The sequence below is a fragment of the Rhinopithecus bieti genome, unplaced genomic scaffold, assembly GCF_001698545.2.
Source record: "Rhinopithecus bieti isolate Rb0 unplaced genomic scaffold, ASM169854v2 scaffold_6944, whole genome shotgun sequence".
Lineage (NCBI taxonomy): Eukaryota > Metazoa > Chordata > Mammalia > Primates > Cercopithecidae > Rhinopithecus > Rhinopithecus bieti.
Genome location: NW_016805767.1, coordinates 360,195 through 386,770, shown reverse-complemented (window position 1 = coordinate 386,770; position 26,576 = coordinate 360,195). Strand labels below are relative to the sequence as shown.

The 26,576-nt window shown below is 37.0% G+C and overlaps 1 protein-coding gene across 3 annotated transcripts in view; it reads left to right on the top strand.

Annotated features, from left to right (window-relative positions):
- Positions 1 to 26,576, top strand: part of ANLN (anillin, actin binding protein) — a 68,086-nt gene that overhangs the window by 16,505 nt on the left and 25,005 nt on the right. Inside the window, exons 4-21 of one of the 3 annotated variants that reach the window (XM_017873703.1) lie at positions 25 to 410; positions 1,571 to 1,796; positions 4,364 to 4,554; positions 4,908 to 5,015; positions 9,842 to 9,968; positions 11,462 to 11,572; positions 13,563 to 13,801; positions 14,510 to 14,655; positions 14,938 to 15,085; positions 16,189 to 16,324; positions 16,956 to 17,138; positions 18,063 to 18,189; positions 18,794 to 18,842; positions 18,934 to 18,990; positions 19,978 to 20,016; positions 20,287 to 20,308; positions 21,201 to 21,313; positions 22,586 to 22,639. In XM_017873703.1, coding sequence (XP_017729192.1) covers positions 25 to 410; positions 1,571 to 1,796; positions 4,364 to 4,554; positions 4,908 to 5,015; positions 9,842 to 9,968; positions 11,462 to 11,572; positions 13,563 to 13,801; positions 14,510 to 14,655; positions 14,938 to 15,085; positions 16,189 to 16,324; positions 16,956 to 17,138; positions 18,063 to 18,189; positions 18,794 to 18,842; positions 18,934 to 18,990; positions 19,978 to 20,016; positions 20,287 to 20,308; positions 21,201 to 21,313; positions 22,586 to 22,639 — 2,462 coding nt within the window. The remainder of the gene's footprint in view (positions 1 to 24; positions 411 to 1,570; positions 1,797 to 4,363; positions 4,555 to 4,907; positions 5,016 to 9,841; positions 9,969 to 11,461; positions 11,573 to 13,562; positions 13,802 to 14,509; positions 14,656 to 14,937; positions 15,086 to 16,188; positions 16,325 to 16,955; positions 17,139 to 18,062; positions 18,190 to 18,793; positions 18,843 to 18,933; positions 18,991 to 19,977; positions 20,017 to 20,286; positions 20,309 to 21,200; positions 21,314 to 22,585; positions 22,640 to 26,576) is intronic. The other 2 variants (XM_017873704.1, XM_017873705.1) reach the window with 2 other exon arrangements.

The following is a 26,576-nucleotide window of genomic DNA, read 5'->3' as shown; positions in this document are numbered from 1 at the left end:
ACTCTTTTCTGAAAACATTTTCAGATGATATTCCTGAAAGCTCACTCTTCTCACCAATGCCATCAGAGGAAAAGGCTGCTTCCCCTCCCAAACCACCACTTTCAAATGCCTCAGCAGCTCCAGTTGGGAGAAGGGGCCGTCTGGCCAACCTTGCTGCAACTATTTGCTCCTGGGAAGATGATGTAAATCACTCATTTGCAAAACAAAACAGTGTACAAGAACAGCCTGGTACCACTTGTTTATCCAAATTTTCCTCTGCAAGTGGAGCATCTGCTAGGATCAATAGCAGCAGTGTTAAGCAGGAAACTACATGCTGTTCCCAAAGGGATGGCGATGCCTCTTTGAATAAAGCCCCATCCTCAAGTGCTGATGATACATCTTTGGTTAATGCCTCAATTTCCAGCTCTGTGGTAAGTCGATATCATTTTGGTCTTTGGAAGCCTTTTCTTTTTTTGTTATGAGTGGTATAATACATCTGTGTGTATGTGCAGGTAGATGGGTGGATATGTGTTTTATAATAGGTGCTTAGTGAGTTTATATGTATTTGTAAGATAGCAGTTTCTTAGAAAGTGAAAATCGTTAAGTTGGGTACCCTGTCCCAAGATCAATTAGCAGTTGACAGCTGAAGTTATACTAATTTGATGCAAATCCAGTCTATAATGGAATGATAGAGCCTCTTCTTAGTCATTAAGGAGAACACTGAAAATTAAGTCCTCTGTTATAATGCTTTAAATATATATATGAGAAATTTATATAAATTTATCAAATATTTCTGAAAAGATATATAACAAATTAGTAACTATAGTTGCCTCTGGGAAGGCAAATTGCCAAACAGAGTATGATACTTTCACCATATATCCTTTTGAAATGTTTGAAACTTTTACTTTGTGCATGTATTACCTCAACAGTTTTCAAAAAAAAATCTTAAATAAAAAGGAAAAATAATTTTGTGTTTCTGACCATTGTCTTTTAGTGTAGAGCTAGGCTTTAGAATTAGACCTGCATTGAATCCTAGCTCTACCACATAATTAGAAGTGTGACTTTGGACAAGGTGCTTAATATTGCAAGGCTTTATTTTTCTGTATATAAAATAGGAAAAAAAGGTTATTTGGAGGGTTAATAAGAGTCATGAAACACTTAGCACAGTACCTGGCTATGTATAAGTACTTAATTTATTAACCATCAAGTACGTGATACTATTTTGTTAAATTTTTATTGACTTAATTAAAATGTAATTTGGTCTAATATAGTTAAATATTTGATAAAGGTGCTAGTGCAATAATATGAATAAAACTTTTTTTTAAAAAGTGATCGTACTGCTAATACTTAATTACCCATGAATACATTATGCAGACTAACCCACATATTATAATTTAAATAATAGCATTTTTTAAGTTGGGTATTTTTCCCAGATCTTTCACATTTGTTTGATCTATTAGAGAGCAAAATCATTTCATTTTCATAAATCTTAAATAAAGGCTATCAAGTAAATAGGACTTGAATTGTTTTGTTATAGGATTACTTTTAGATATTATGAATGTTGTTTACCCTAAGCGTTTTCATGTTTCAGAAAGCTACTTCTTCTCCAGCGAAATCTACTACATCTATCACTGATGCTAAAAGTTGTGAGGGACAAAATCCTGAACTACTTCCAAAAACTCCAATTAGCCCTCTGAAAACGGGGGTATCGAAACCAATTGTGAAGTCAACTTTATCCCAGACAGTTCCGTCCAAAGGAGAACTAAATAGAGAAATTTGTCTGCAATCTCAATCTAAAGACAAATCTACAACACCAGGTTACGTATTTATAAAAAATTTAAAATTATTGCTGACTATATTCAGGATATCTATTCTCAACATTTTAAATATCCAGTTGTGAATGGTACAGCAATGGTTTGCCAGTGCCAATTCCTGAATGTTCCAAATAAGACCTCAGCTTTAGTTGATTCAATGAACATTTATTAATGTAGACTAGCCTATTTACTGGTCAAAGGACTTAATATGTTACATTTTAACAGTTTAAACATGCTTTTTCCAGGATGATGGTGCTAGATTTTTTTTTCTATATTTTTTGATTCAGACAAAGCATATTTAATGAGAAATCACATTTTAGGGGCATAATGAAGGAACATTCTTGTAGCCAAGTGTGCAGAGCAGTGCTTCTCAATCTTGAGTATGAAGGCACCTCTAATAGCAGAGAGAAGTGAATGTGCATATGAGTGATTCCACCTCTAATTTTATTTATTTATTAAATTGATAAATGATAGAAATATTTGAAAAAATTGCTGTTTATTGGTAAATAATATATATATTTTGGAAGTACATTTGATAATTTAATATATTCATATAATTTATAAATATCAAATCAGTGTAACGAGGATATCCATCACCTTAAATACTTGTCTTTATGCTAGAAACATTTGAATTCTTCTCTTGTAGCTATTTTGAAGTATACAATAGATTATTGTAAACTATAGTCACCCTACTGATCTATCAAACACTGGGTCTTTTTTGTTCTGCCAAACTGTATATTTGTACTCATTAATCAACCTCTCTTCATCCCCCCAATTATATCTATCTGTGTGTATATTGTGTGTGAGCATTTACATACAAAATTTCAAAATTTCTTACCATAGTTAACTGATACTCCAGGAAATGCCATATTTATCTTGTGGTGATTTATACCTTCTGGCACACTTCCACATGCTGTTAATTGAGAAACACAGGACTAAAATCTATGGTAATCGAGTTTATTCTGAGCTATGTTCATTTTCATTGGAAAGACTTTTAATGCTAAAGTTTAACTTTCTGAAAATATAACATCTGCAGAAACTATAGTTCATCATAAAGGGGCAGTAAATAGAAATGAGAGTGGGGAAGCGGTTATGGGGTAGGTAAAAATCAGCAATTTCCAGTTGAGCCGGAATGAGAATTGGAAACAATAGTAAGATCCCCAGATGGAATAGGACTAGTTAGTCCCAATTTTCTAAAGACTCAAGGCTTAGATAAGAAACATTTGTTTTAATTGTTCGTGACTACTGGATATACCCAGAATCACATTTCCAGGGTTTCAGAGATATTTATTTTAGATACTTCATTGCATTCTTAATGGACTCTGGTTTGGAATATGGCCTGAAGTAGTAATAAGTGACAGGTGAAGTCCTCAAATTATGGCCATGGCTCAAATTCTACTCTTTGCTTGTTTTTGCAAATAAAGTTTTATTAGAGCACAGCCACACCCATTTACTTACATATTGTCTGTGGTTGCTTTCATTCTGTAATGCAGAGCAGAATAGTTGTGACAGAGGCCATATTGGCCACAAAGCTCAAAATATTTAGTGCCTGGCCCTTTACAGGAAAATATATGCTAATCTCTGATATAGATAAGCCTATTTTTATATAGTACAACCTTAGAATCCTCTTGATGGGAGTGATATATGCCCCATTTGCCCTACTTTAAATTTACTTCATACTATTTCAAATGAGTGCTGTGGAGTTTTTTGTTTTGTTTTGTTTTGTTTTGCTGTTTTTGTTTTTGAGATAGGGTCTCACTTTGTCACCCAGGATGGAGTGCAGTGAGTGGCATGATCTCAGCTCTCTGCGGCCTCAACCTCCCAGATTCAAGCAATCCTCCTGCCTCAGCCCACCAAGTAGCTGGGACTACAGGCATGCCACTACACCTGGTTAATTTTTGTATTTTTTATAGAGATGGGGTTCCTCCATGTTGCTCGGGCTGGTCTCGAATTCCTAAGCTCAAGAGATCCACCTGCCTTGGTCTCCCAGAGTACTAGAATTACAGGTGTGAGCCACTGTGCCCAACCGAACACTATTTTAAGATACTGTAAAATCAAGGTGTCCTTTTGATGAAATGAATAATCCCTAGTTTTCCTTCTGAAGGAGAAAAAGGAAAAATTCCCTTATTTTCATGTTAGGCTTCCTAAAAGCAAGATAAAATAAATTGACTATAGAAATGTAAGTTGTTGGAAGTTACCATGGCCAGCACACTTGGTGATGAAGGTAGATTTATTAATATACATACAGTCAATTTCTAATTATTTAAATTCTGGTTGTTCAGTTTGGGAGTTTTCTAAGCCCTACTGCTCTCTCCTCATTCTACCTTTTTAAAATTATTATTATTTTTTAAATAACTAAATTCTATGAGTAGGTTTTAGGGCATGTACGTAAATAGAATAGTAAAGTAAACTTTTAAAATGTTGAGGTATTTTATAGTTTACTTTGTGAATGAATATTCCTGATAGAATCAAAGCATTTCGAAGCTGTAATGTAGTTTAGAACTTTTCCATAGAAATCATAATAATTTTTTATTTTGAATAGCCTCCAAAAATGTGTGTGTTTTCTGTAGGAGGAGCAGGAATTAAGCCTTTCCTGGAACGCTTTGGAGAGCGTTGTCAAGAGCACAGCAAAGAAAGTCCAGCTCGTAGCATACCCCATAGAACCCCCATTATTACTCCAAATACAAAGGCCATCCAAGAAAGATTATTCAAGCAAGACACATCTTCATCTACTACCCATTTAGCACAACAGCTCAAGCAGGTATGATGTACTGTATTTAACATTATTCATCACATAATCTCTGCATAGAACCTAGAAATCAAAATGGGTTCTGATGCCAGTCTTTTTGACTGAGATAAGTAACATCTTGATTCTCTGTTTCACTAATTTCAGATAAGAGCGGGCACATTCAGGGTGGTATGGCCGTAGACAGTATCACTCATTTCAAATTAGAAATATTGTTGTGAATTCCATGTTTTTATGAACTTTTTAAACTGCAAACTGTTTAAACCTTTTAAACAGTTTAAAACTGAAAACAAGGAAAATTTTAGTAGTGTTTGGATGTTAAACATGCTACTGGCTCTTGTGTAAAATACAGCTTTTGATGGGTTTAGGAACGTCAAAAAGAACTAGCATGTCTTCGTGGCCGTTTTGACAAGGGCAATATATGGAGTGCAGAAAAAGGCGGAAACTCAAAAAGCAAACAACTGGAAACCAAACAGGTAATGTAAACAAGAAATATAAAAGCAGACTTGGTCCCCAAATAGTGTTGGGATCTAATTTGTAGTTCTGTACTGGCAAATAATTCTTTACACACTTTTCTGTTCCAATTAACTCTGTCACTTTTCGCCTATAAATCCCTTAAATGTGCGTAGCAACTCTGCTTTTCTTGTGATATTTTTCCATTTCAGTGGAACTCTTTACCATATTCATTGATGACCTTAAAATCAAATTTCATGAAAATTATTTTCATCATGCATTTGATTTCAGAGTCTACTTAATTTTCCACTTAGATGCTAGTTCTGAAATATTTCTGAGAATCTACTTTTCTCATTGATGACTGTTTACTTTTCTCTACACACCATGTCTTTAGACTATCTGGGATCCCTTCAGTCACCACATACCTCCCAGATTGCTCTTTCTTCTGGTCAAAGTTCGTTAAACAGCCTTCAACAAAATCTCTACGATGTAAGCTGTGTTCTGTTTCATTTACGTGTCTTCAAAGTACTGTGTTAGGATATGTTTTTAAGCTAATAGAATTGTATTTACAGTGGGGACTAATAGAAAGTAAAACAACAGTAAATTTAACCAGTATTCTTTGAGAAAGATCTACTTGATTGATTTTTCTTTATCAGTTCACTTGCTTAACAAATCACATTTCCCAGAGTTCTGATCTCAACCTTTTTTTCTCAGTTGCTCTGGAATATCTCTTCCCTGTCCACATACCTAGATTCCGATAAGCACTGAAATGCTGATGATGTTCGGCTCCACTGTGCTGATCTCTCTCCTGAGCTCTAGGTGTGGTTGGCTAGCAGAGCCTGCTATGCTTTGCTGTAGTATCTTCCCCTTGTAGTCTCTGTCTTCTCTTGTTGATTTACTCTATACCTCATCATCTAAAACAATCTGGAAGTTCTTCCTTGGATTCTTCCTCTTGTTTACGGTGTCTTCCCATCTTCTTGCCCCAGCACACATATGCATAAACATACACGTGCAGCAATTAGTTTTCTAAATCTCTCACCAACCTGCCTCGTCTTCCATATTTTCCTCTGCTATTACCAAAGTTACTGCCGTAGCTTTGTACTGAACACCCTGCTTTTAGTCTCACTACTCTCCAATCCGCCTTACCAGTTGCTGCCAGTGTGGTGAAGTTCATATTATATATAGTATATTTTTTTTTTTTTTTTTTTTGAAACGGAGTTTCACTCTTGTTGCCCAGACTGGAGTACAGGGGCGTGATCTTGGCCTACCGCAACCTCCGCCTCCTGGGTTCAAGTGATTCTTCTGCCTCAGCCTCCTGAGTAGCTGGGATTACAGGTGCATGCCACCATGCTGGCTAATTTTGTATTTTTAGTAGAGACGGAGTTTCTCCATGTTGGTCAGGCTGGTCTTGAACTCCTAACCTCAGGTGATCCGCCCATCCCAGCCTCCCAAAGTGCTGGGATTACAGGCATGAGCTGTTGCGCCCGGCAGAGAAATATTTTTAAAAGTCGCATATTCATGTATTCACTTGCTTAAAATCTTGGAGTGCTCCCCATAGTTGTCATCAGAAAAATTCACAAACTGCTTGGCTTGGCATGTAGAATGATTTCTTGCCTGGCTCCTCCCCACTGCTCCTCCACAGGTATATGTCAGTCCTGCCATGCAGGCTCTTTGCAGTTTCTCAAATATACCCTTGTTTTTTGTTTTTTGTTTTTTGTTTTTTTTTGAGATGGAGTCTCTGTCGCCCAGGCTGGTGTGCAGTGGTGCGATCTTGGCTCACTGCAAGCTCCACTTCCCAGGTTCACGCCATTCTCCTGCCTCAGCCTCCCAAGTAGCTGGGACTACAGGCTCCTGCCACCACGCCCGGCTAATTTTTTGTATTTTTAGTAGAGATGGAGTTTCACTGTGTTAGCCAGGATGGTCTCGATCTCCTGACCTCATGATCCACCCGCCTCGGCCTCCCAAAGTGCTGGGATTACAGGCATGAGCCATCACGCCTGGCCAAATATACCATGTTTTCACATCTCTCTGCCTTTGACTTCTGTTATCTGTCAGGAATATCTCCCTGGTGAGCTCATACTTCATTAAGAATAGGTCAAACGTTAATCCCCTCTGGGAATTCTTCCTTGGCCCTTTTCTCAAAGGGTCCCACTTTTTTTACCCACGTCATCCTGTGTATACCTCAACTAGAATATTTATCTTCCCGTGAATGTTTAAGTTTGCATTCCACCACTGCCTATGGGAGTCTTCTCCACCTGTGTTCTTAGTGCTTGACTCAGAGTAGGGGCTCAACAAACTTGTATTTGAAGGAAGGAAGAAATATGCTTGCTGATCCTTCCCATCAGCATATAACAAGCTATTATCTGCCATCTGAAAACAAAAACAACTCTCGTGACCCTGTTCCCCTCCTTTTCTTTGCCTCCTTTTCATGCAGACTCTCCTACAAGTTATTCCTACTTGTTGCTTTCAGGTTTCCTCTTTTTCTCTAGAACTCTCTGCTTAAGCTTTGCCATCACTCCTTCCACAGAGTCAATATCCTTATCACATTTGTCAGTGATCTTCACCTACTAATCACTTTTCAGTTGATTAGTAGCATTTGATGTTGTCGATCACTCTTCTATTGGGAGCGCCTTCTTCACCTGGTTGCCAGCATATCATATTCTCATGGCTTTCCGCCTGTGTCTCTAGAAAGTATAGAGCAGGGTTCTTAAACTATTTTGTACTAAATAATTCCCAATAAACCTGTGAAATTCTCCCAGAAAGTTACACATATAAGAGCTAGGAGGAAAATGCAGTTGAAGGCAGTGTTTTTAAAGTCAAGGGGCTGGGTGCGGTGGCTCATGCCTGTAATCCCAGCACTTTGGGAGGCTGAGGCAGGTGGATCACTTGAAGTCAGGAGTTTGAGACCAGCCCGGCCAACATGGTAAAAACCCGTCTCTACTAAAAATACAAAAAAAATTAGCCAGGCATGGTGGCGGGTGCCTGTAATCCCAGCTACTCAGGAGACTGAGATGAGAGAATCCCTTGAACACAGGAGACGGAGGTTTCAGTGAGCCGAGATTGCACCACTGCACTCCAGCCCAGGCGATAGCGTGAGACTCCGTCTCAAAAAAAAGAGAAATAAAGTCAAGGAAAGAAAGAAAACTTTTGAGAAGGAAGGAGTGGTTGGTATTGTCATGTTTCAAATGTGGGTTAAGCCAAATCCACTAGGTTTTGAAGTAAGAAGTTTGCTGTAACATGGCAAAGAGCAGTGTTAGTGAAGAGATGAAGGTGGCATGCAGGTGGTGCTGGGTGGAGGAGGGAATGGGCATGAGGAGCAGGGCCAATGAGTGCAGGCATTTCTTAGAAGTTTGGTCCTAATGGAGGGGAGAAAGGAGGTAGTGGCTAGAAGAGATGAAGAAAAGTATGGTTTGTATGTGTTTTGTCCTTTCTAAGACCTAGGTCAATTTGTGTGATGGGATAAGGGGTGATAATGGGATGAGGTGAGAATGGATGAACTCAGCACAGTGAAGGGAACAGAACTGATGAGGACAATCTCCTGTGTGATGAAAAGGAAAGGAAAGTAGCATGTAGGTGTGCTGGTAGTCTCAGAGCTATGAGAGCAAAAACTGATGGACTTTCTGCTGAAACCTCCTGTTTCATTCATCCTTAGGTAAGGGAAGGTGACAGGGAAATACTGTGGAGGAAAGAAGAGAGAGCTGACTCAGACATAGGAAGAATAGGGGGTAGCGTTGAGACTTAGTTGAGATATGAGACCATACATTTTGTAGTGGAACCATTTGATAATTTACTATGCTTTCAGTGTTTTTTAAAAATTTTTGTGTATTTTTTTAATCCACTCATCTTCACGCTAATTACATTGCTTTTACACATCCAAAGCTGCTTCTAACTTGAGAGACAATAAAGTCTGGAACTATCCCTGGAACAAGAGTACCTGGGTTTATGTACTGGCTCTGCCAGTCACTAACTGCCTGTGCAAGATACTTAACTTTTTTGTGTCTTAGCTCTCTCATCTGTAAAATGGAGATACTAGTACCTAACATAGAGGGTTATTGGGAAGATTAAGTGAGGCAATAGATATAAGGTGCTTAGAAAGGTGGCTGGCACATATTGAGCTCTGTGTAAGTATTAGCTGCCTTTATCTTTACTCTTATTTGGTGATTTCTACTATGACTTTATTCATAAAATCTTTTATTTCTTTGATGAAATAATCTGTACAACAATATAAAGTCTTTAAACATGCAAAACAGAATAGTGAATGTTCCTGTTAAATAACCTTGCTAATGAATAAAAAGACTCAGATGAGGGAATGTTTTCTTCTCTTCTTTTGTTACCTTCTGATCTGTTTTTGTCCTTGTTTTCTCTTGCTCTTGCCCTCTGGGTAACTGATAGTTAAATGGAATCCTGATGTGTAGGAGCTGTCGCAGATGTTATAGGTGTGGGTTTAAATAAGGGGTGACATAAGGGTGGGTGTTTTTCCCTTTGTATGGCTTTCACTTTTTTGTTGTTGTTATTTTATTTTATTTTACCAAATACCCAGACTTCATGGAGAGGCTTTCACTTTTATTGGCTTATCTAAAACTGAGCCCTGATGTGAATTTTTGTTCTTTCTTGCCACCTCGTCTCCAAAAGAGATTTTACATACTGAGAATTACCAAGAATGTGAACTAGCACTGAGGGCTTGTTGTGTTATAAAAAAGACTGGGCCTATTCACACACACTGTTTCTTTTGTTCTAAGGAAACTTATACAGAATAATATTTAATAATAATCTTGTTTCATTTAATAACGTAGAAATAAAATCTATAGTTTTGAGAAATGAAATTTACTTTTTCATTTGCTTTTTGCAGGAAACTCACTGTCAGAGCACTCCCCTCAAAAAACACCAAGGTGTTTCAAAAACTCAGTCACTTCCAGTAACAGAAAAGGTGACAGAAAACCAGACACCAGCCAAAAATTCCAGTACAGAACCTACAGGTCAGTGTTTCTAGATTGTTCATGGTTAGTATGTAGAAACTCAAATGATTTTTGTGTGTTGATTTTGTATTCTGTAACTTTGCTAGATTTGTTCAGCGGTTTTTTGGGGAATTTTTAGGGTTTTCTTTCTTTTTTTGTTTTTCTTTGAGATGGAGTCTTGCCCTGTCACTCACGCTGGAGTGCAATGGTGCAATCTCAGCTCACTGAAAACCCCGCCTCCTGGGTTCAAACGATTCTCCTGCCTCAGCCTCCCGAGTAGCTGGGATTACAGGCGCCCGCCACCACGCCCAGCTAATTTTTGTATTTTTAGTACAGATGGGGTTTCACCATGTCGGCCAGGCTGGTCTGAAACTCCTGACCTCGTGATCCGCTTGCCTCGGCCTCCCAAAGTACTGGGATTATAGGGGTGAGCCACTGCACTCAGCCCAGGGTTTTCTACATATATGATCATGTGATCTGTGAATAGAGATAATTTTACTTCTTCCTTTCTAATTCAGGTGCCTTTTATTTTCTTGCATAATTGCTCTGGCTGGGACTTTGAATGCTGTGTTGAATAGAAGTCATTAAAACAGTCATCTTTGTCTTGTTCCTCATCTTAGAGGAAAAGCTTTTAATCCTTCGCTGTTGAGTATAATGTTAGCTGAGGGCTTTTCATATATGGCCTTTGTTATGTTGTGTACCTTCCTTCTATTCCTAGTTTTTGAGGAATTTTACTGACACTTTGTTTTCTTTTTGTTTTTTTTTTGAGATGGAATCTTGCTCTGTCGCCCAGGCTTGAGTGCAGTGGTGCGATCTCAGCTCACTGCAAGCTCCATCTCCCGGGTTCACTCCATTCTCCTGCCTCAGCCTCCTGAGTAGCTGGGACTACAGGCACCCGCCCCCATGCCTGGCTAATTTCTTTTTGTATTTTTAGTAGAGACGGGGTTTCACTGTTAGCCAGGATGGTCTCAATCTGCTGACCTCGTGATCTCCCTGCCTCAGCCTCCCAAAGTGCTGGGATTACAGGCTTGAGCCACCGTGCCTGGCCTGACACTTTGTTTTTAAAGTAAAAAACAAATTGCAGAGTAGTATGTATGGTATGATAACAGAACGAAACAAAATGGAATATGCATACCTGGGGGGAAACTGGAAAAACAAACAATAACCTGGTAATATTGCTGTCCCATTTCTCTCTCGATGGGGGAAAAGTTAACGCATTTATGCCCAGTGTTCTGTTGTTGGAACGCTAAGCTTGTGGGAGTTACTTATATCCTACTGCTCAAGGTTGTCACCGAGGTCTGATTTTTCACAAAAAAAATTTGCAACCTCTGGCATAAATGGGTTAAGAGAGGACAGGTGTTCAGGGAAGGGTGTTTCTATACATTTCTGGGTTTGAATATTTTAAAACAAATGCATAGTTTTATAATCAGAAAAAAAGACACACAAGATTCCTTAACTAGAAAATTATAGGTTCTTATATATATATTAATGTGGTCTTTCTTAAACATTTTTAGGTTTCACTGAATGCAAAATGACGAAATCTAGCCCTTTGAAAATAACATTGTTTTTAGAAGAGGACAAATCCTTAAAAGTAACATCAGACCCAAAGGTTGAGCAGAAAATTGGTTGGTTTTTATTTTTTATTTATTATTAACTTTGCACATACTATAGAAGCACATATTCAAATTGAGAGTGTCTCTGTTTTTTTAATTAAATCAGAATATACTGTAGCTTCTACCAAGATGTGGTACTGTTAACAGTTACTGCTAGCTCACAGGCATCTGTGAAAGTGTGGTTAAGACCCTCACTGACTTTCACAGAGATAGGAAAGGTGCTGCACTCCCACAGTCTGTACTGGTAGAGGGGTGTTTCAGGGAAAAACTCTCTGGGACCGTGTTTTCCTCTGTTTTCACACCACCACAACAATCATCAACACAGAAGACTTTTGTGACCAGTTCAATTCAACTCAATTCTGACACTAGCTACATGGAGGTAGTGTCAGATTCCACAGGTTGGGGACTCAGTCACCAAGACTGCCTCCTCTCCTTCAGATACTAGTTGCAAGTCCAGGCCTCTCAAACTTTTTTTTTTTTTTTTTTTTTTAAGACAGAGTCTCACTCCATCACCCAGGCTAGAGTACAGTGGCATGATCTCGGCTTACTGCAACCTCCACCTCCCAGGTTCAAGCGATTCTCCTGCCTCAGCCTCCTGGGACTACAGGCGCGCACCCCCAAACCTGGCTAATTTTTGTATTTTTAGTAGAGACGGGGTTTCACCATATTGGCCAGGCTGGTCTCGAACTCCTGACCTCGTGATCCACCTGCCTTGTCCTCCCAAAGTGCTGGGATTACAGGCATGAGCCACCACACCTGGCCCAGGCCTCTTAAACTTCTAACCGACCAGCTTCAAGCTGAGGTTTCTGTGACCCCCCTCTTTAGCTTTGATTAATTGGCTCACAGAACTCTGGGAAATACTATGTTTACTGCTTTATTATAAAGGATATGGGTGAGGTATAGGGAAAGGGGCAGGGAGCTTCCATTGCCTTCCCTGGGTACCACCCTCCAGGAACCTCCACTTGTTCAGTTATCCAGAAGCTCCCTGAACCCAGTTCTCTTTGTTTTCACTGGAAGCTTCATAAAGCCAGCATTCCCTCCCCCAGGGTATGAGGGTGGATCTTCTCTGGTGGGGAGTGGGGGGTCTTCTTAAGAACCACAGCGAGAAAGATGGGAGATGATTAGAGACCTGCCTTGGGGCAGGTAAAAGGAGGGCAGGAGAGTTCTGTTTCCTATGAGGCCTAACACACCCAACATTATAATGAAAGACAGTAACCAGGGATATGGCCGTTATGAACGAGGAATCATGGACAAAAACCAGTATATATCATAATACCACAAGGTGTTAGCGCCCTGAAGGTTATTATCGAACCCTGCCCTAAGTGACATTAATATTTTCCTATTATTGACTGCTGTGTGAAAGGGTAGCTCTCAACAATAGAAAAAGTCATTTGAGAGAATATTTTTTGAAAGTCTGAAGTCTTTGGCTATTATTCTACATTTGAGTTCTTAATGCTCTTACTTAAACACAAAGTATTAAATCAGTTTTGATAGACCCAATATTCATTTCTTTTTTTTTCTTTTTTTTCCTGAGACAGAGTTTCGCTCTTGTCACTCAGGCTAGAGTGCAATGGCACTATCTGGGCTCACTGCAACCTCTGCCTCCTGTGTTCAAATAATTCTCCTGTCTCAGCTTCCTGAGTAGCTGGGATTACAGACACTTATCACCATGCCTGGCTAATTTTTTTTTGTATTTTTAGTAGAGATGGGGTTTCGCCATGTTGGCCAGACTTGTCTCGAACTCCTGACTTCAGTTGATCTGCCCGCCTTGGCCTCCCAAAGTGCTGGGATTACCAATATTCATTTCTTAGACAGTGTTATTGAAACTGAAGATTATCTTGGTTTCATTTATTAGTAGTATTTGCTTATTTTTCTTTTTAGGAGGTGCTTTTTTAAGGCATTTTTCCTATTTAGTAAGAATACAAATATTAAATTTTCTTTGTTATGCCTTTAATTCTTAAATGTCTGAGTCACAGTATCCACCTATTGAAATATTTTTCAGACGTGATACGTGAAATTGAGATGAGTGTGGATAATGATGATGATATCAATAGTTCAAAAGTAATTAATGACATCTTCAGTGATGTCCTAGAGGAAGGTGAACTAGATGTGGAGAAGAGCCAAGAGGAGATGGATCAAGCATTAGCAGAAAGCAGCGAAGAACAGGAAGATGCACTAAATATCTCCTCAATGTCTTTACTTGCACCGTTGGCACAAACAGTTGGTGTGGTAAGTCCAGAGGTAAGAGAAGGCTAACTAAACAGGCCCAGGACATAAGTAAACTAAGTAGTTTCATATCTCCCCTTTCTCTTGTTGACAGATGGGCATTTGGCTCTGTAGCCAAGGGGGTTTTGCAAACCTCTTGTCAGTTCTCTTAAAAGAAACCTTAAAACTCTTGAGTGGTTTCCTTTTGACCTTAGATGAAATCCAGATAGTAACATGGCTTAAAAGGCCACATTTGGGCTCAGCTTTTGGCTCTGCCATTTACTGACTGTTTATTGGTCAGGTTATTTAACCTCTCTATGCCACCATTTCCTCTTCTGTTAAATGAGGTTATTCATAATACCTATATTGTGGAGTTGATGTGAACATTGTTGTGTTAGTATATCAGTATTTAGCTCCGAACACATATAACTAACATTTATTTTCATCTAACTACTGTTATTAGCTTTCACCCTCAATTGAATAACTGCAACTCTGGGAATTGATTCAACTAGAATTTTTTTTTTTTTTAAGTCTAAGTTTCAGCTGTCTTTGTAGTTTTATTTATTCTTTTATGTGTTAGGAACTTAGTTTGCTTTGTTTTTATGCTTAATCAATCAACTTACTGGAGTTTTTTCTTAATGGAGAATTCATTTATTTTTTTTTCACACAATAAAATGAATTATCATTTAGGATCAATGTTATTTATCCATAAAATCCACTAATATCTGATGTGTTTTCCCACAGAGTTTAGTGTCCACACCTAGACTGGAATTGAAAGACACCAGCAGAAGTGATGAAAGTCCAAAACCAGGAAAATTCCAAAGAACTCGTGTCCCTCGGGCTGAATCTGGTGATAGCCTTGGTTCTGAAGATCGTGATCTTCTTTACAGGTAAGAACATTTCTGGAAGGCATTCACTCACTAAAGGTCATGGTTTAGATGGACATAAGTTGTGTTATAATTTATAATTATAATGTTATTAATAATTCATCTGTATAAAAGTTTGGAATAACTTTTATTAGCCTCTCTTTCACCAAATGAGAGTTCCATTCTGTTGTGAAATGTTCTGCTGACATGTTCAATATCAGTGTCAAATTCTGCTGATATATTCAATAAAGGATAGTGCTCAGTGTGTTGCTGGATTTCTAATAGAATGTAACTTACCTCCTGAAGCATTGATGCATATAGATCTCAAAGATTCAAAGAAACAGAACGTCCGTCAATAAAGCAGGTGATTGTTCGGAAGGAAGATGTTACTTCAAAACTGGATGAAAAAAATAATGCCTTTCCTTGTCAAGTTAATATCAAACAGAAAATGCAGGTATGTACTTCTGTGGAAAGGGGATTTGGAATGTTTCTTGTACTAGGCTGTGAGCTTTGTGAGGACAAGGGCCCAGCCTTACTCATCTCTGAACCCTGAGTGGCCAGAATAGTGTCTGATGCATAGAAGCTCAGTAAATCACATTTGAATTCAATTTATTTTTGGAAAGGTACTCATTTTGAAAAGTTGGAAACTTCTTTGATATTGCTGAAATATTTATTTTTAAACAGGTTTTTCATAAATATCCTTAAAGTATAACTCTTAATTGGGTAATGATGTAGTGGGAAATTTGTTATGCACTTCAAGGTTTTTTTGTGCTAAGGAGCATTTTTTTTTTGAGACACCGCTTTGCTCTTTGTTGCCCATGTTGGATTATAATGGCGCGATCTTGGCTGACTGCAACCTCTGCCTCCTGGGTTCAAGCAATTCTCCTGCCTCAGCCTCCCAAGTAGCTGGGATTACAGCCATGCACCCCACACCCGGCTAATTTTTGTATTTTTAGTAGAAATGGGGTTTCACTATGTTGGTCAGGCCAGACTCGAACTCTTGACCTTAGGTGATCCACCCACCTCAGCCTCCCAAAGTGCTAGGATTATAGGCATGAGCCAGCATGCCTGGCTTTTTAAAAAATTTTAATTATGAAAGAAAATAGAGATGGAGTGTCACCGTGTTGTCCAGACTGATCTCACACTCCTGGGCTCAAGTGATTCTTGTGCTTTGGACTCCCAAAGTGCTGGGATTACAGGTGTGAGCCACCATGCCTGGCCCTAAGGAAGCATATTTAAAAAGCGTAATTGTAATGTAAATAAAATGAATCAAATACTTTATAAATTTCTATGTTGTTGGACATAACCCCAATTTTAACTTTAATAAATATGAATTGGAAGTTTTTTCATAAGGAATAATATTTATAGCTTAATTATTATAACATGCTAAATGTTTTTGGTGCATAGTGTAGAAACTTGAGCAGTGAAACTAACATTTTGACTTTATCGTCTGGAAATTCTAGAAACTATCCAATCAAGTTAGTCAGAATTAAAGTTTAAAGTGAAAATAATGGTTTAAAATATGTATATTTTTTCTCCTCTCATTGGTTTTCCTAGGAACTCAATAATGAAATAAATATGCAACAGACAGTGATCTATCAAGCTAGCCAGGCTCTTAACTGCTGTGTTGATGAAGAGCATGGAAAAGGATCCCTAGAAGAAGCTGAAGCAGAAAGACTTCTTCTAATTGCAAGTATGTGTGATGTACTTGAAAGAACTCCAACAAATTTCTAACCAGGGAAAACTCATTTTGATATTTAGAAATCTTTAAGTTTAGAGAAAGGGCTTTTCCTAGTCATCTGTTCCAGTGGATCTATTTTTTGTTCTTGTTTTTATAAGGTTTAAGAACTCTATGTAAAACAAATTGTAGTTTGCATGAAAGGTAAAAGCAACTGAAATGCATTTGAAGAAATGCAGTTGTGCAGATTGAATGAATGAATGGGTGAATGAATGAATCTCTATATATACACATGTACACATACATTCTCTTCTCTCTCTGTCTCCCCCTCCCTTCCGTTATCAATAAATAGCTAAAACAACTGTGAATTTTGCTGTGTGCATATATGTGGTGATGATGGGGCATGTTGGGTTGGACCACACATGAAAACTAGCTGAAAGTTGATTTATTAAATCATAAGGACTTGGTAAATAGATGAGCAATCAAGGTTTTCCCCATCCACCTATCATCTGTTTTATAAAGATAGTGTTACTGATTTTGTCTTTATGTGTTATGTACAGTTTCCACATCAGTACACTTTTTTGAATTTGCTCTCATTAGAAACAGTTACAGTTTTAATATTTGGAATATTGCATGTTTCACATAGCTGAGAAGAGAACACTTTTGATTGACGAATTGAATAAATTGAAGAACGAAGGACCTCAGAGGAAGAATAAGGCTAGTCCTGTATCCCAAAGTGAATTTATGCCATCCAAAGGATCAGTTACTTTGTCAGAAATCCGCTTGCCTCTAAAAGCAGATTTTGTCTGCAGTACGATTCAGAAACCAGGTATGGTGGTGATTTTTCTAGATTGTGTGTTAAATTATGAACCTCACCTAGATTGAATTGTACAGGATAGAAACAAGTAAATCATGCATAACAATGCAAAGTTTGTATCTTTGGCCTTTAGGTCCTTTTATCAAGATTTAATAAAAATAACTAAGGGAAAGCTTCAGACATATATGGGGATACCAATCTACACAATAATGGGCATTGCTCTTACTCAAAGTTTGAATATAAAGTTTTATTAAATGTGGGATATGGTTTTATAGTTCTTTTAAAATTTTATTTGTGTGGAACATTCTTTTGAAGGGAAGGAGGGCTAGACACAGGTGAGAAATAAATTTCAGGCATAGGGAAAGTAAACAGAGAGAAAGGCTTGAGCATTTTTGTAGGAATAAGGTAACTTAGGTTCTAATTCTTGCTGTTATCTGATTTTAATGGGATGTGGCCAGAAATTTATTGGTAATTTAGTATGCGTCTTGAGGTACGTGGTTATTAATGACAAATAGTGAAGAAATAGTTTATGTTTTTATTATAATTTATCTCTGAGTAACTTTTATAGAAATATAGTGTTTTAATCTCAGTTTTGAAATAACAAACCATAATTTGCCCTTTTGAGATATATACTATTAGTTAAGAATTAAGGGTCATTAGGTAAAATTCAAAATCAGCAGAAATTGAGGAATGTGGAGTGAAATTATTTCAATTTACATAATAAGGAGAGACTTTGATGATGCTTATTTCAGGATTATACTGCCTACTTAAGTCTTATTTAGCTTTCTGTGTCTGGAAAGTTGATTTTAGTAATTTAAAAAATAAACTGTATATAAATCAGTTCAGTATTCCTTTATTTCTTTAGTATTCCAGAATGCTGATTAGCTAAATCTGATTTTGCTTGTGCTTATTGTGTAATGTGATTACTTCTTGCAGATGCAGCAAATTACTATTACTTAATTATACTAAAAGCAGGAGCTGAAAATATGGTAGCCACACCATTAGCAAGTACTTCAAACTCTCTTAACGGTGATGCTCTGACATTCACTACTACATTTACTCTGTAAGTGAATCAGGGTTTTGATGATTCAAACGCATTTTTCTTTTTGTAGAGTTGATATAGTCTAAAGCATTCAGGTGGCGTTTATAATCTTTGAAATGCATTATGCACGTTCTTTTTATATTGACAGATAACCCATCTTTAAATTTGTTGCTTTAACTCATATGTGTCTATCTTTTCTTTTGTTGAGTAGCATCTTTTTTCCATGTGACTGTAGGTATTGCATATTTTGAAATGATACATATATTAAACCTGGACCATAGATTTTTAACATATGCCTTAAATCTCATAATGAACTAAACATTCAGTCTTAATGAAAATACATTTATATTTAGTGAAACATTTATTTTAAATAAGAGTCAAAGTGCAGTTTGAAAATAATTACTATTATTATTGAAGATTGTGAGTTATAAAATACTGAGGAAAATATTTTGGACTTGCATTATAGGAAAAAAATAGACTTCTTAACAGTTTTTACTGTCTTTAAAGACATAGACATAGTAGATACCTTTACTCTCAGAGTCTTGTAAGAGTATTTGTAGCATCATTTTTAATGGTGTGATTGAGGTTTTCTCTCAAGGTTTGATTTAATGCTTTATTTTTCCAGGCAAGATGTATCCAATGACTTTGAAATAAATATTGAAGTTTACAGCTTGGTAAGCTGATAAGCCTTCTAAAATAATGAAGAGTATAGTTTTCTTAACAGTGTCAGATTACAAATTAATTATGTTTTGGGTTTGTGTGTAGGTGCAAAAGAAAGATCCCTCAGGCCTTGATAAGAAGAAAAAAACATCCAAGTCCAAGGTGAGAATTAAAGAAACCCAGTAAAAATATTTTCATCAGAAGTAGTAGATGTCATCATACCAGTTTTAATTTATGTACAACTTTTAATGATTATGAAGTTTTTGGATCAGTTTCACGTTCCAATTTGTAATTACTATGTTAAATAGGTATGAATACTGAAAATAAACTGTGAGTGATCATGATTCTCAGTATGAGTTCCTGATACACTTGGGCTAGATAATTCTATTTTCTCTACATTTACTTGGCAACTTTTATAACTGCTTAAAACTTTTCTCAAGACTTTGCCCTGAGCTCTCTTCTCTCTGTGTTCTCTAAACTAGTACTTAGGAATTATGCTGTCACTTTACAGGCACAAGGTTGCTTTCCAGCCTTCCCAGGCTGTGTTCTTTTCTTCGTTTCTTATGTCATCATTTTAAAACTTTTCTCTTTAGCTCTAACAAAAAAGGACTGACAGCAAAAGAAAGTCTTATCAGGGACTCAAGTGTAATGTATTCATATTTAAGAATTAATTACTCAAGGACTCAAGTATAAGTATATTCATATTTAAGAAATTAATTCTTTTTTTTTTTTTTTTTTTTGTTTTTTTTTTTTTGAGGAATGGAGTCTCGTTCACTGTTGGCCCAGGCCTAGAGTGCAGTGACACAATCTCGGCCACTGCAACCTCTGGTCGTCCTGGGTTCAAAGCCGATTCTCCTGCCCTCAGCCTCCCCGTAGCTGGAACTACAGGTGCATGCCACCACACCCAGCTAATTTGTCACATTTTAGCAGAGGGGGTTTCACTGTGTTAGCCAGGGTGGTCTCAATCTCTTGACCTCATGATCCGCCCGCCTCAGCCTCCCAACATGTTGGGATTACAGGCGTGAGCCACTGCACCCGGCCAAGAATTAATTATTTTCTATGTAGGAATTTCTCAAGGTTGGATAGTTTTACATTCTGAGACATAATGTTTGATAAGAAATATATATAGTAAGCTATATTTTCTTTTAGGCTATTACTCCAAAGCGACTCCTCACATCTATAACCACAGTAAGTAGAATTTTTGAGAAATTGAGCTCCCTTGAGAAATCTTCATCTTACACATAACAATTTTAAATTGGTTAATCATTTCTGAACCTTGAGCACTGTGGAAAATTTTAACATGTACTAATGGGAGAAAATCTCTGTAATTTATGTAGGAAAAGTGTTTTCTGAAATGTAGTTCTTATTGTGTTAAAAGAGATGAGTGATTCATATTTAAATCTTGGTATCAAATAAGGGAAATAACTTATGTTTCTTTTTCACACCTGTTTTTTTTAGAAAAGCAACATTGCTTCTTCAGGTGAGTGTATCTTGAACTATTTGAAACTTTAGAATAAGGTAAGGAATTAAGCACTTGCATATTTACATATGTATAGGCCATCTTGATTTATGAATGTTTACCTTGATCTCCTTTGGAATAATATTTTCTATGTGGGTTTCTTAGTTACAAGATTACTGGCCAGAGTAGCATGCAGTTTGGTTGCACCTTTGTTAGGTACCACCATAGAGGCACCAGTCATGTTATTCAGCTCTAGCAGCAGGTAGCATTACTCTTTACCTCAACTCCTATTGTTGTATAGATTTGTTTTGTGCTATCCATACTGCAGATTTTACTTCTTTTGGGTTTACTGATCATAACTGGCATTGTATCATGTCAGAAATGCATCTTTCTAGTTCACTGGGAACTAGAATGCCGCCAAGCCAGGAAAGGCCTTCTTTAGAATGACTTTAGGCCTACCTTTTTCCAAAAGGAATTAGGATGAAGCTGGTTTCACTTGCTTCCTTTAGGCTATTGGTCTTTCTTCTCTGTGGCACAAGAGAGTTACTAAGAGACCTGTGCAGAGATAGTTTCTGCTGCTGATTTTGTCACCCTGCATTGTAACTAGCACTGAAGTCTTTTCCAAGGTTTTTGTCAGGAAGTTACTTTTATGCATACATTTTAGGTCTATGTCTTTAAAACACATCCATCCCAATTATTAAGGAGTGCTTGTACCTCCCTTAAATTAATAGTTGTCGTTCATTAGGAAAAGTTGATTTTTTCCCCATATTTAAAGATGAAGGAAAATGAGGCAGTTTTTTTTTTTTTTCTCTGTGGCAGCTTAATTTTCTTCTACCAGGGTGGGGTGAGGAATTGTTACTTATACTTAACAAAAGTCATTCTGAAGTAAACTTAATTTCCTCGTTCTTCACAGTCATGGCCAGTCCAGGAGGTCTCAATGCTGTGCGAACCAGCAACTTCGCGCTTGTCGGATCTTACACATTATCATTGTCTTCAGTGGGAAATACTAAGTTTGTTCTGGACAAGGTAATCCAACATTATTTGTAAGGGTGTGGTGTTTTTTTTTTAATCTTAGAAAAATTAGGTCAATAGAAATGCCACAGTGCTTTTAGGTATTTGAAATATTTGACTGAAAATGTATGTTCTTAGAATTGCACATTTTTGCTAGGTATGAGTGTACCTAAATGATTTTTTTTTTTTTGGTATTGGAAGTATGTCTCCATTTTAATAGTTAGAACTTCAGTGAATGTTTGTTTATTCTAAGTATCACTTCTGACTAAGAAGTATTACTTCCTGCATTTAGATGTTAAGTTTATAATTTTAAAACATAATATCTTGCCTATTTCCATTTCTGTGGGGTTTTTTTTTTTTTGAGACAAAGTCTCACTCTGTCACCCAGGTTGGAGTGCAGTGGCCTGATCATTGTTGACTGCAGCCTCAGCCTCGTGGGCTCCCACCTTAGCCTTCCAAATAGCTGGGACTACAGGCGTGTGATACCATGCCCGGCTAATTTTTTTGTATTTTTTTGTAGGGATGTGGTTTCATCATGTTGGCTAGGCTGGTCTCGAACTCCTGGGCTCTGACCATCTGTCTGCCGTGGCCTCCCAAAGTCATGGGATTATAGGTGTGAGCCACATTGCCCGGCCAGCCTATTTGAACCTATATTTAGAAATGAGCAATATTTTATGAATTTAGTTTTGACAAGATAGTGAAAGGTAGATTAACCTCTTAGAAAAGTACTTATGAATCTAAGAGATTTCCTTCTCATACTTCCCTTTCATATTAGAAGCTTCAAAAATCAGATCTGTGTTAATATCACTATTGAGTCCTTTTTCGTCAGGACTATTTTAAGGAGTAAGACTAACTAGAGACAAATTTTATTTCTTAGGTTGACTTCTATATGATACAGTGATAATTTATATTATCAAATGAGATTTCTGTAGTGAGAATATAGAGTTGAAGAAGTATAAAAACTAGAAGCCCCGGTTTCTAGTATTTACCCTTAGTGATTTACTCTTCGACATTGAGCAAAGTCACCTCATTTCTCTAGGGTCTTGTTTTCCAGTACAGAATATTAAGTTAGCCTGAAACAATCTAAAATTGAATGAAATGCTTTCTTTTAGTTGATGGACAAAAAGCAGACTGTATTTGAAGTTTTAATTACTATTAATGCATAAATGTATTTTAACAAGTTAATTTTAAAATTTTTTGTAACTTTTTATTTAGTAATTCAGCTACTTTAACCAGTTGAGTGATCCTGGGTCTTTTTCTCTCTGTCTTTTATTTTGTCTGTTTTAGATAAATTATGATGTAAGAGAGCGAGAGCTACTGGGCTATTTGTTCCAGGAAAAGGTTGCCATTATTTTCTTTGCTTGAAACTAATGAGCTTAAAAATCAATCCTTAATTTTGATCTACATATATTTGTTTTACTAACTATCTTTTTGTTTACTCTGAATAGTTAAGGCCATTATGTACATTATTCTATCATGAGACTCTTATAGATGGGTGTCTTTTTCTCTACTCTCATAATACTTTAAAGCCTTCTTTGAAAGTTTTCTATTTTTTCAATGCATGTTTGGTGTTTTGGTCTTTTTCCATATTCTCTCTTATAGTTCATTAAAATCCTGGATTCACTTCAATATTGATTTTCTAGGAACAGTTAGAATACCAAATTATTAACTATATGTAAAACTAAAATTATTCAATATTTTGACCTCCTGTATACTGGAAGAGCTATTGGTGATGTTTTAAATAAAAGCAGAATTTTTTTTTTTTTTTTTTTTTTTTTTTGAGACAGTTTTGCTCTGTCACCCAGGCTGGAGTGCATTGGCTTGATCTCGGCTCACTGCAGCCTTCGCCTCCTGGGTTCAAGTGATTCTCCTGCCTCAGCCTTTCAGGTAGCTGGGATTACAGGTGCCCGCCACCACACCTGGCTAATTTTTGTATTTTTAGTAGAGGCAGGGTTTCACCATATTGGCCAGGCTGCTCTTGAACTCCTGACCTCAAGTGATCAGCCCGCCTTGGCCCCCCAAAGTGCTGGGATTATGGGTGTGAACACTGTGCCTGGCCAAAAGTAGAAAATTTTTATGGTCTTAATTGGCTAATAGATATTTTGCTATATACATGACCCTTTGCTTGTTAATTTTGAAATTATAATACATTTAAGACTAAAATTATACTGAATATAATAATACATTTTGAAAAACTTTTTAAAGTTTTTTTTTGTTTGTTTTGTAATGGAGTCTCACTCTGTCACCCAAGCCGGAGTTCAGTGGCGCGATCTCAGCTCACTACAGCCTCCGTCCCCTGGGTTCAAGCAATTCTCATGCCTCAGCCTCCTGAGTAGCTGGGATTACAGGCGTGCACCACTATGCCCAGATAATTTTTGTATTTTTAGTAGAGACGGGGTTTCGCCATGTTACCCAGGCTAGTCTCGAACTCCCAACCTCAGGCAATCTGCCTGCCTAGTCTCGCAAAGTGCTGGGATTGCAGGATTGAGCCACTGCACCCAGCTAAAAATGTTTAATATTCTTGTAAAGGTCAGTTGCAAACATTGTCTGGGTTAAAGAGATGCTAGTTAACAAAATGCTGGATGGTATTTTTTATTTTAAATTCTTAAAATAGGATTTGCAAATTAGATAACCATAAGAATTGGGATTTTATGAACTGTATTTTTTTACTCAGTATTGTCACATAGCCAGTTTCTACATATGTAAGAGTTTTCATTAATCTGTAAAATGAAAGAAATTTCAATGACATATCTTAAATATAGACTGTTCTTTTAAAACTTTTTTGGCTGCCATTTTAAATCAAAATGTCACATTTACAAATTAAAATTAAATTTTATTCCCATTCACTTAACTTCTTTGAATTTATAACTTAAATAGCCAACCACATGATCGAATACAAAATCAAACCACTCAATTTAATTTGTTGTGTCTTTTACTCTTAAGACTCTTTCTCAGTCAGATACAGTACGATTTAGAAGTAAAATCTGAAACAAATTTTGTGCTTTTCTGAGTGAGGAGGGGAAGCAAATATTTGTTCCAATTGCCTAGATTTGATGTAGGAGAATATTTAAAATAGTTAAGTTTAAATGGTCTTGAAGTTGGTGGGAAAAATGTAAGACCGTCTAGACTCATGTAATAATCCTACTTAATTGTCACTGAAAGAGTATACATGTCTTTCCTGTCTTGTATCAGATACTGTCAGTACATGGCAGTCTTGGTTTATTTTACTGGTGCCTTGACCAGTAATACAACAATCACAGGGGTTATCTGTGAGGTCCTTTCAGAATGGAATTTCTGTTGAGGTTAATCCAGTTGGTTTGCTCTACAGATTTAGGACACCACTGTCAGTGGATTTCCATCTTATTTGAGGCTATTCAGATCTGATTTAAAGCCTGGCATCCTGGAATTTAAATTACAAATCTCAGTGAGTCATACTTTCAAACCCTTTCTTTGAACAGGGAATCCAAAACAGTCATAGTTTTATTATCCTATTATAGATAAAGGGAGAAGGATGTCCCTCAGTTCCTCTTCTGACTTAAAGGAACCTCATAGATATTTATACCTTTTAGGAAGTAGAAATGTCAATTTGAATATTATTAGAGCAAACAATTTTGAAGTAAAACCAATTAGGATTATAGAGTTTTGGATTGAAGAAAATGGTTAGGCATTCTAGTATGTCCTAAACTATCCAGTTTATGCCTGTTGGCCTTGTGTAATTATTAATGGTGCCCCTTTCACCCTCAAAAATATCCCAGCATATAACACATTACACAGTCTCCCTGGTTGTAGGTTGTTTTACAGCTCTTAACATAATCTTTGAAGTATGGATGTCTTAAAAGACTCCTTTGTTAAACACAAAACAGAATAGGATCATACATTTTCACACAAGTCTCCCTCCACACTCAACTAGGGGGAGGGGTAGTTGATGGTTTTGTGAATATTTTCAATTTACTTCTTTATCAGGACAAGTTTCTAACCAAAAATATTGTCTACTTTTCCTCAGCTGTAGAGTAAGAGGGCACGTTTTCTTCTCATCGTTCTGATTTTTGTTATCAGTAGCATGCTCTGTGCTAAACAATGGAATTCCGTTAAATAACATTGAGAGGAAAGAGCCTAAGGAACTTAAAACTCACTGTAAGGAAAAGCGAAAAGGGAATTTTTACAAAATAGGATTGTGAGGCATATGATGTTTTGGTTCTACATTGTGGATCGGTTTCAAATTTGGGCAGTTGGAGATTCGTCTCATGAAACTTGTCTATTGAAATGTATACGTTTTGTCTTAGAATTTCCCCCTTTAAGTTATCTTTGCTATGTTAGAGGATCAAATCGTTGGAAACTAATTATAGTAAAAACTCAAATTTAGACTTAACTAAGATTAATCCAGTTGGGATGACATTCTTTTTCCCTGGGTAATAGGAATGACAGATACTTCAATCTTCCTATCTTGACTGAGAAGTCAACATTACTTTAGATATCTGTCTATCAGTCAATCAATCATATGTATATGTATGTTACCATTTTATTCTTGATTTCAGGGACAAATCATTGATGGAAGCAATCCAGGCCTTGTATAACCAAAAGACTAGCAGTTGGTGTTTATCTTTTCTCTTCAAGACTTGGGTGTTAGCAGCTTTATAGATAAGGGCAGTTCTGATCATAAACCCATTTACACAAAACAGGAGTTAGCCTATCCCTTCTCCCTTAAATTCTGGTTCTCACTTTATTTCCTTGCTAATAATTGTCCCTTGTGACTTTTCTTTTCTTTTTTCCCCCCAGAATAGGGCACTTTTATCCGAGTTAAAAACTTGTTCAGGTTGGGCACTGTGGTTCACACCTACAATCCCAACACTTCGGGAGGCCACAGTGGGAGGATCACTTAAAGCCAGAAGTTCAATATCAGCCTGAGCAACTTAGATGATGAAAAAAGTTGTTTTTCATCAAAGAATGAAAAAATATTAGCTGGGGGTGGCAGTAAGCACCTGTAGCCCTAGCTATTCAGAAGGCTGAGATGGGGGAATTGCTTGAGCCCAGAAGTTCAGAAGTTCAAGACTGCATTGAGCTATGAGCATGCCACTGCACTTCAGCCTGAGTGACAGAGTGAGATCTTGTTTTGGAAAACAATAACAAAAAACAAACTTGTTCAGGCAGATATCCTTTGTCTTCATTGATTTTCTTAATGGTTTCTGGGAATTCATCTCCCATCTCATTTGGTAGAAGCTGCTTCTCCTGTTGTACCTTGACATTTCTAAAGCCTCTTTCTAAAATTATCAAACCATCC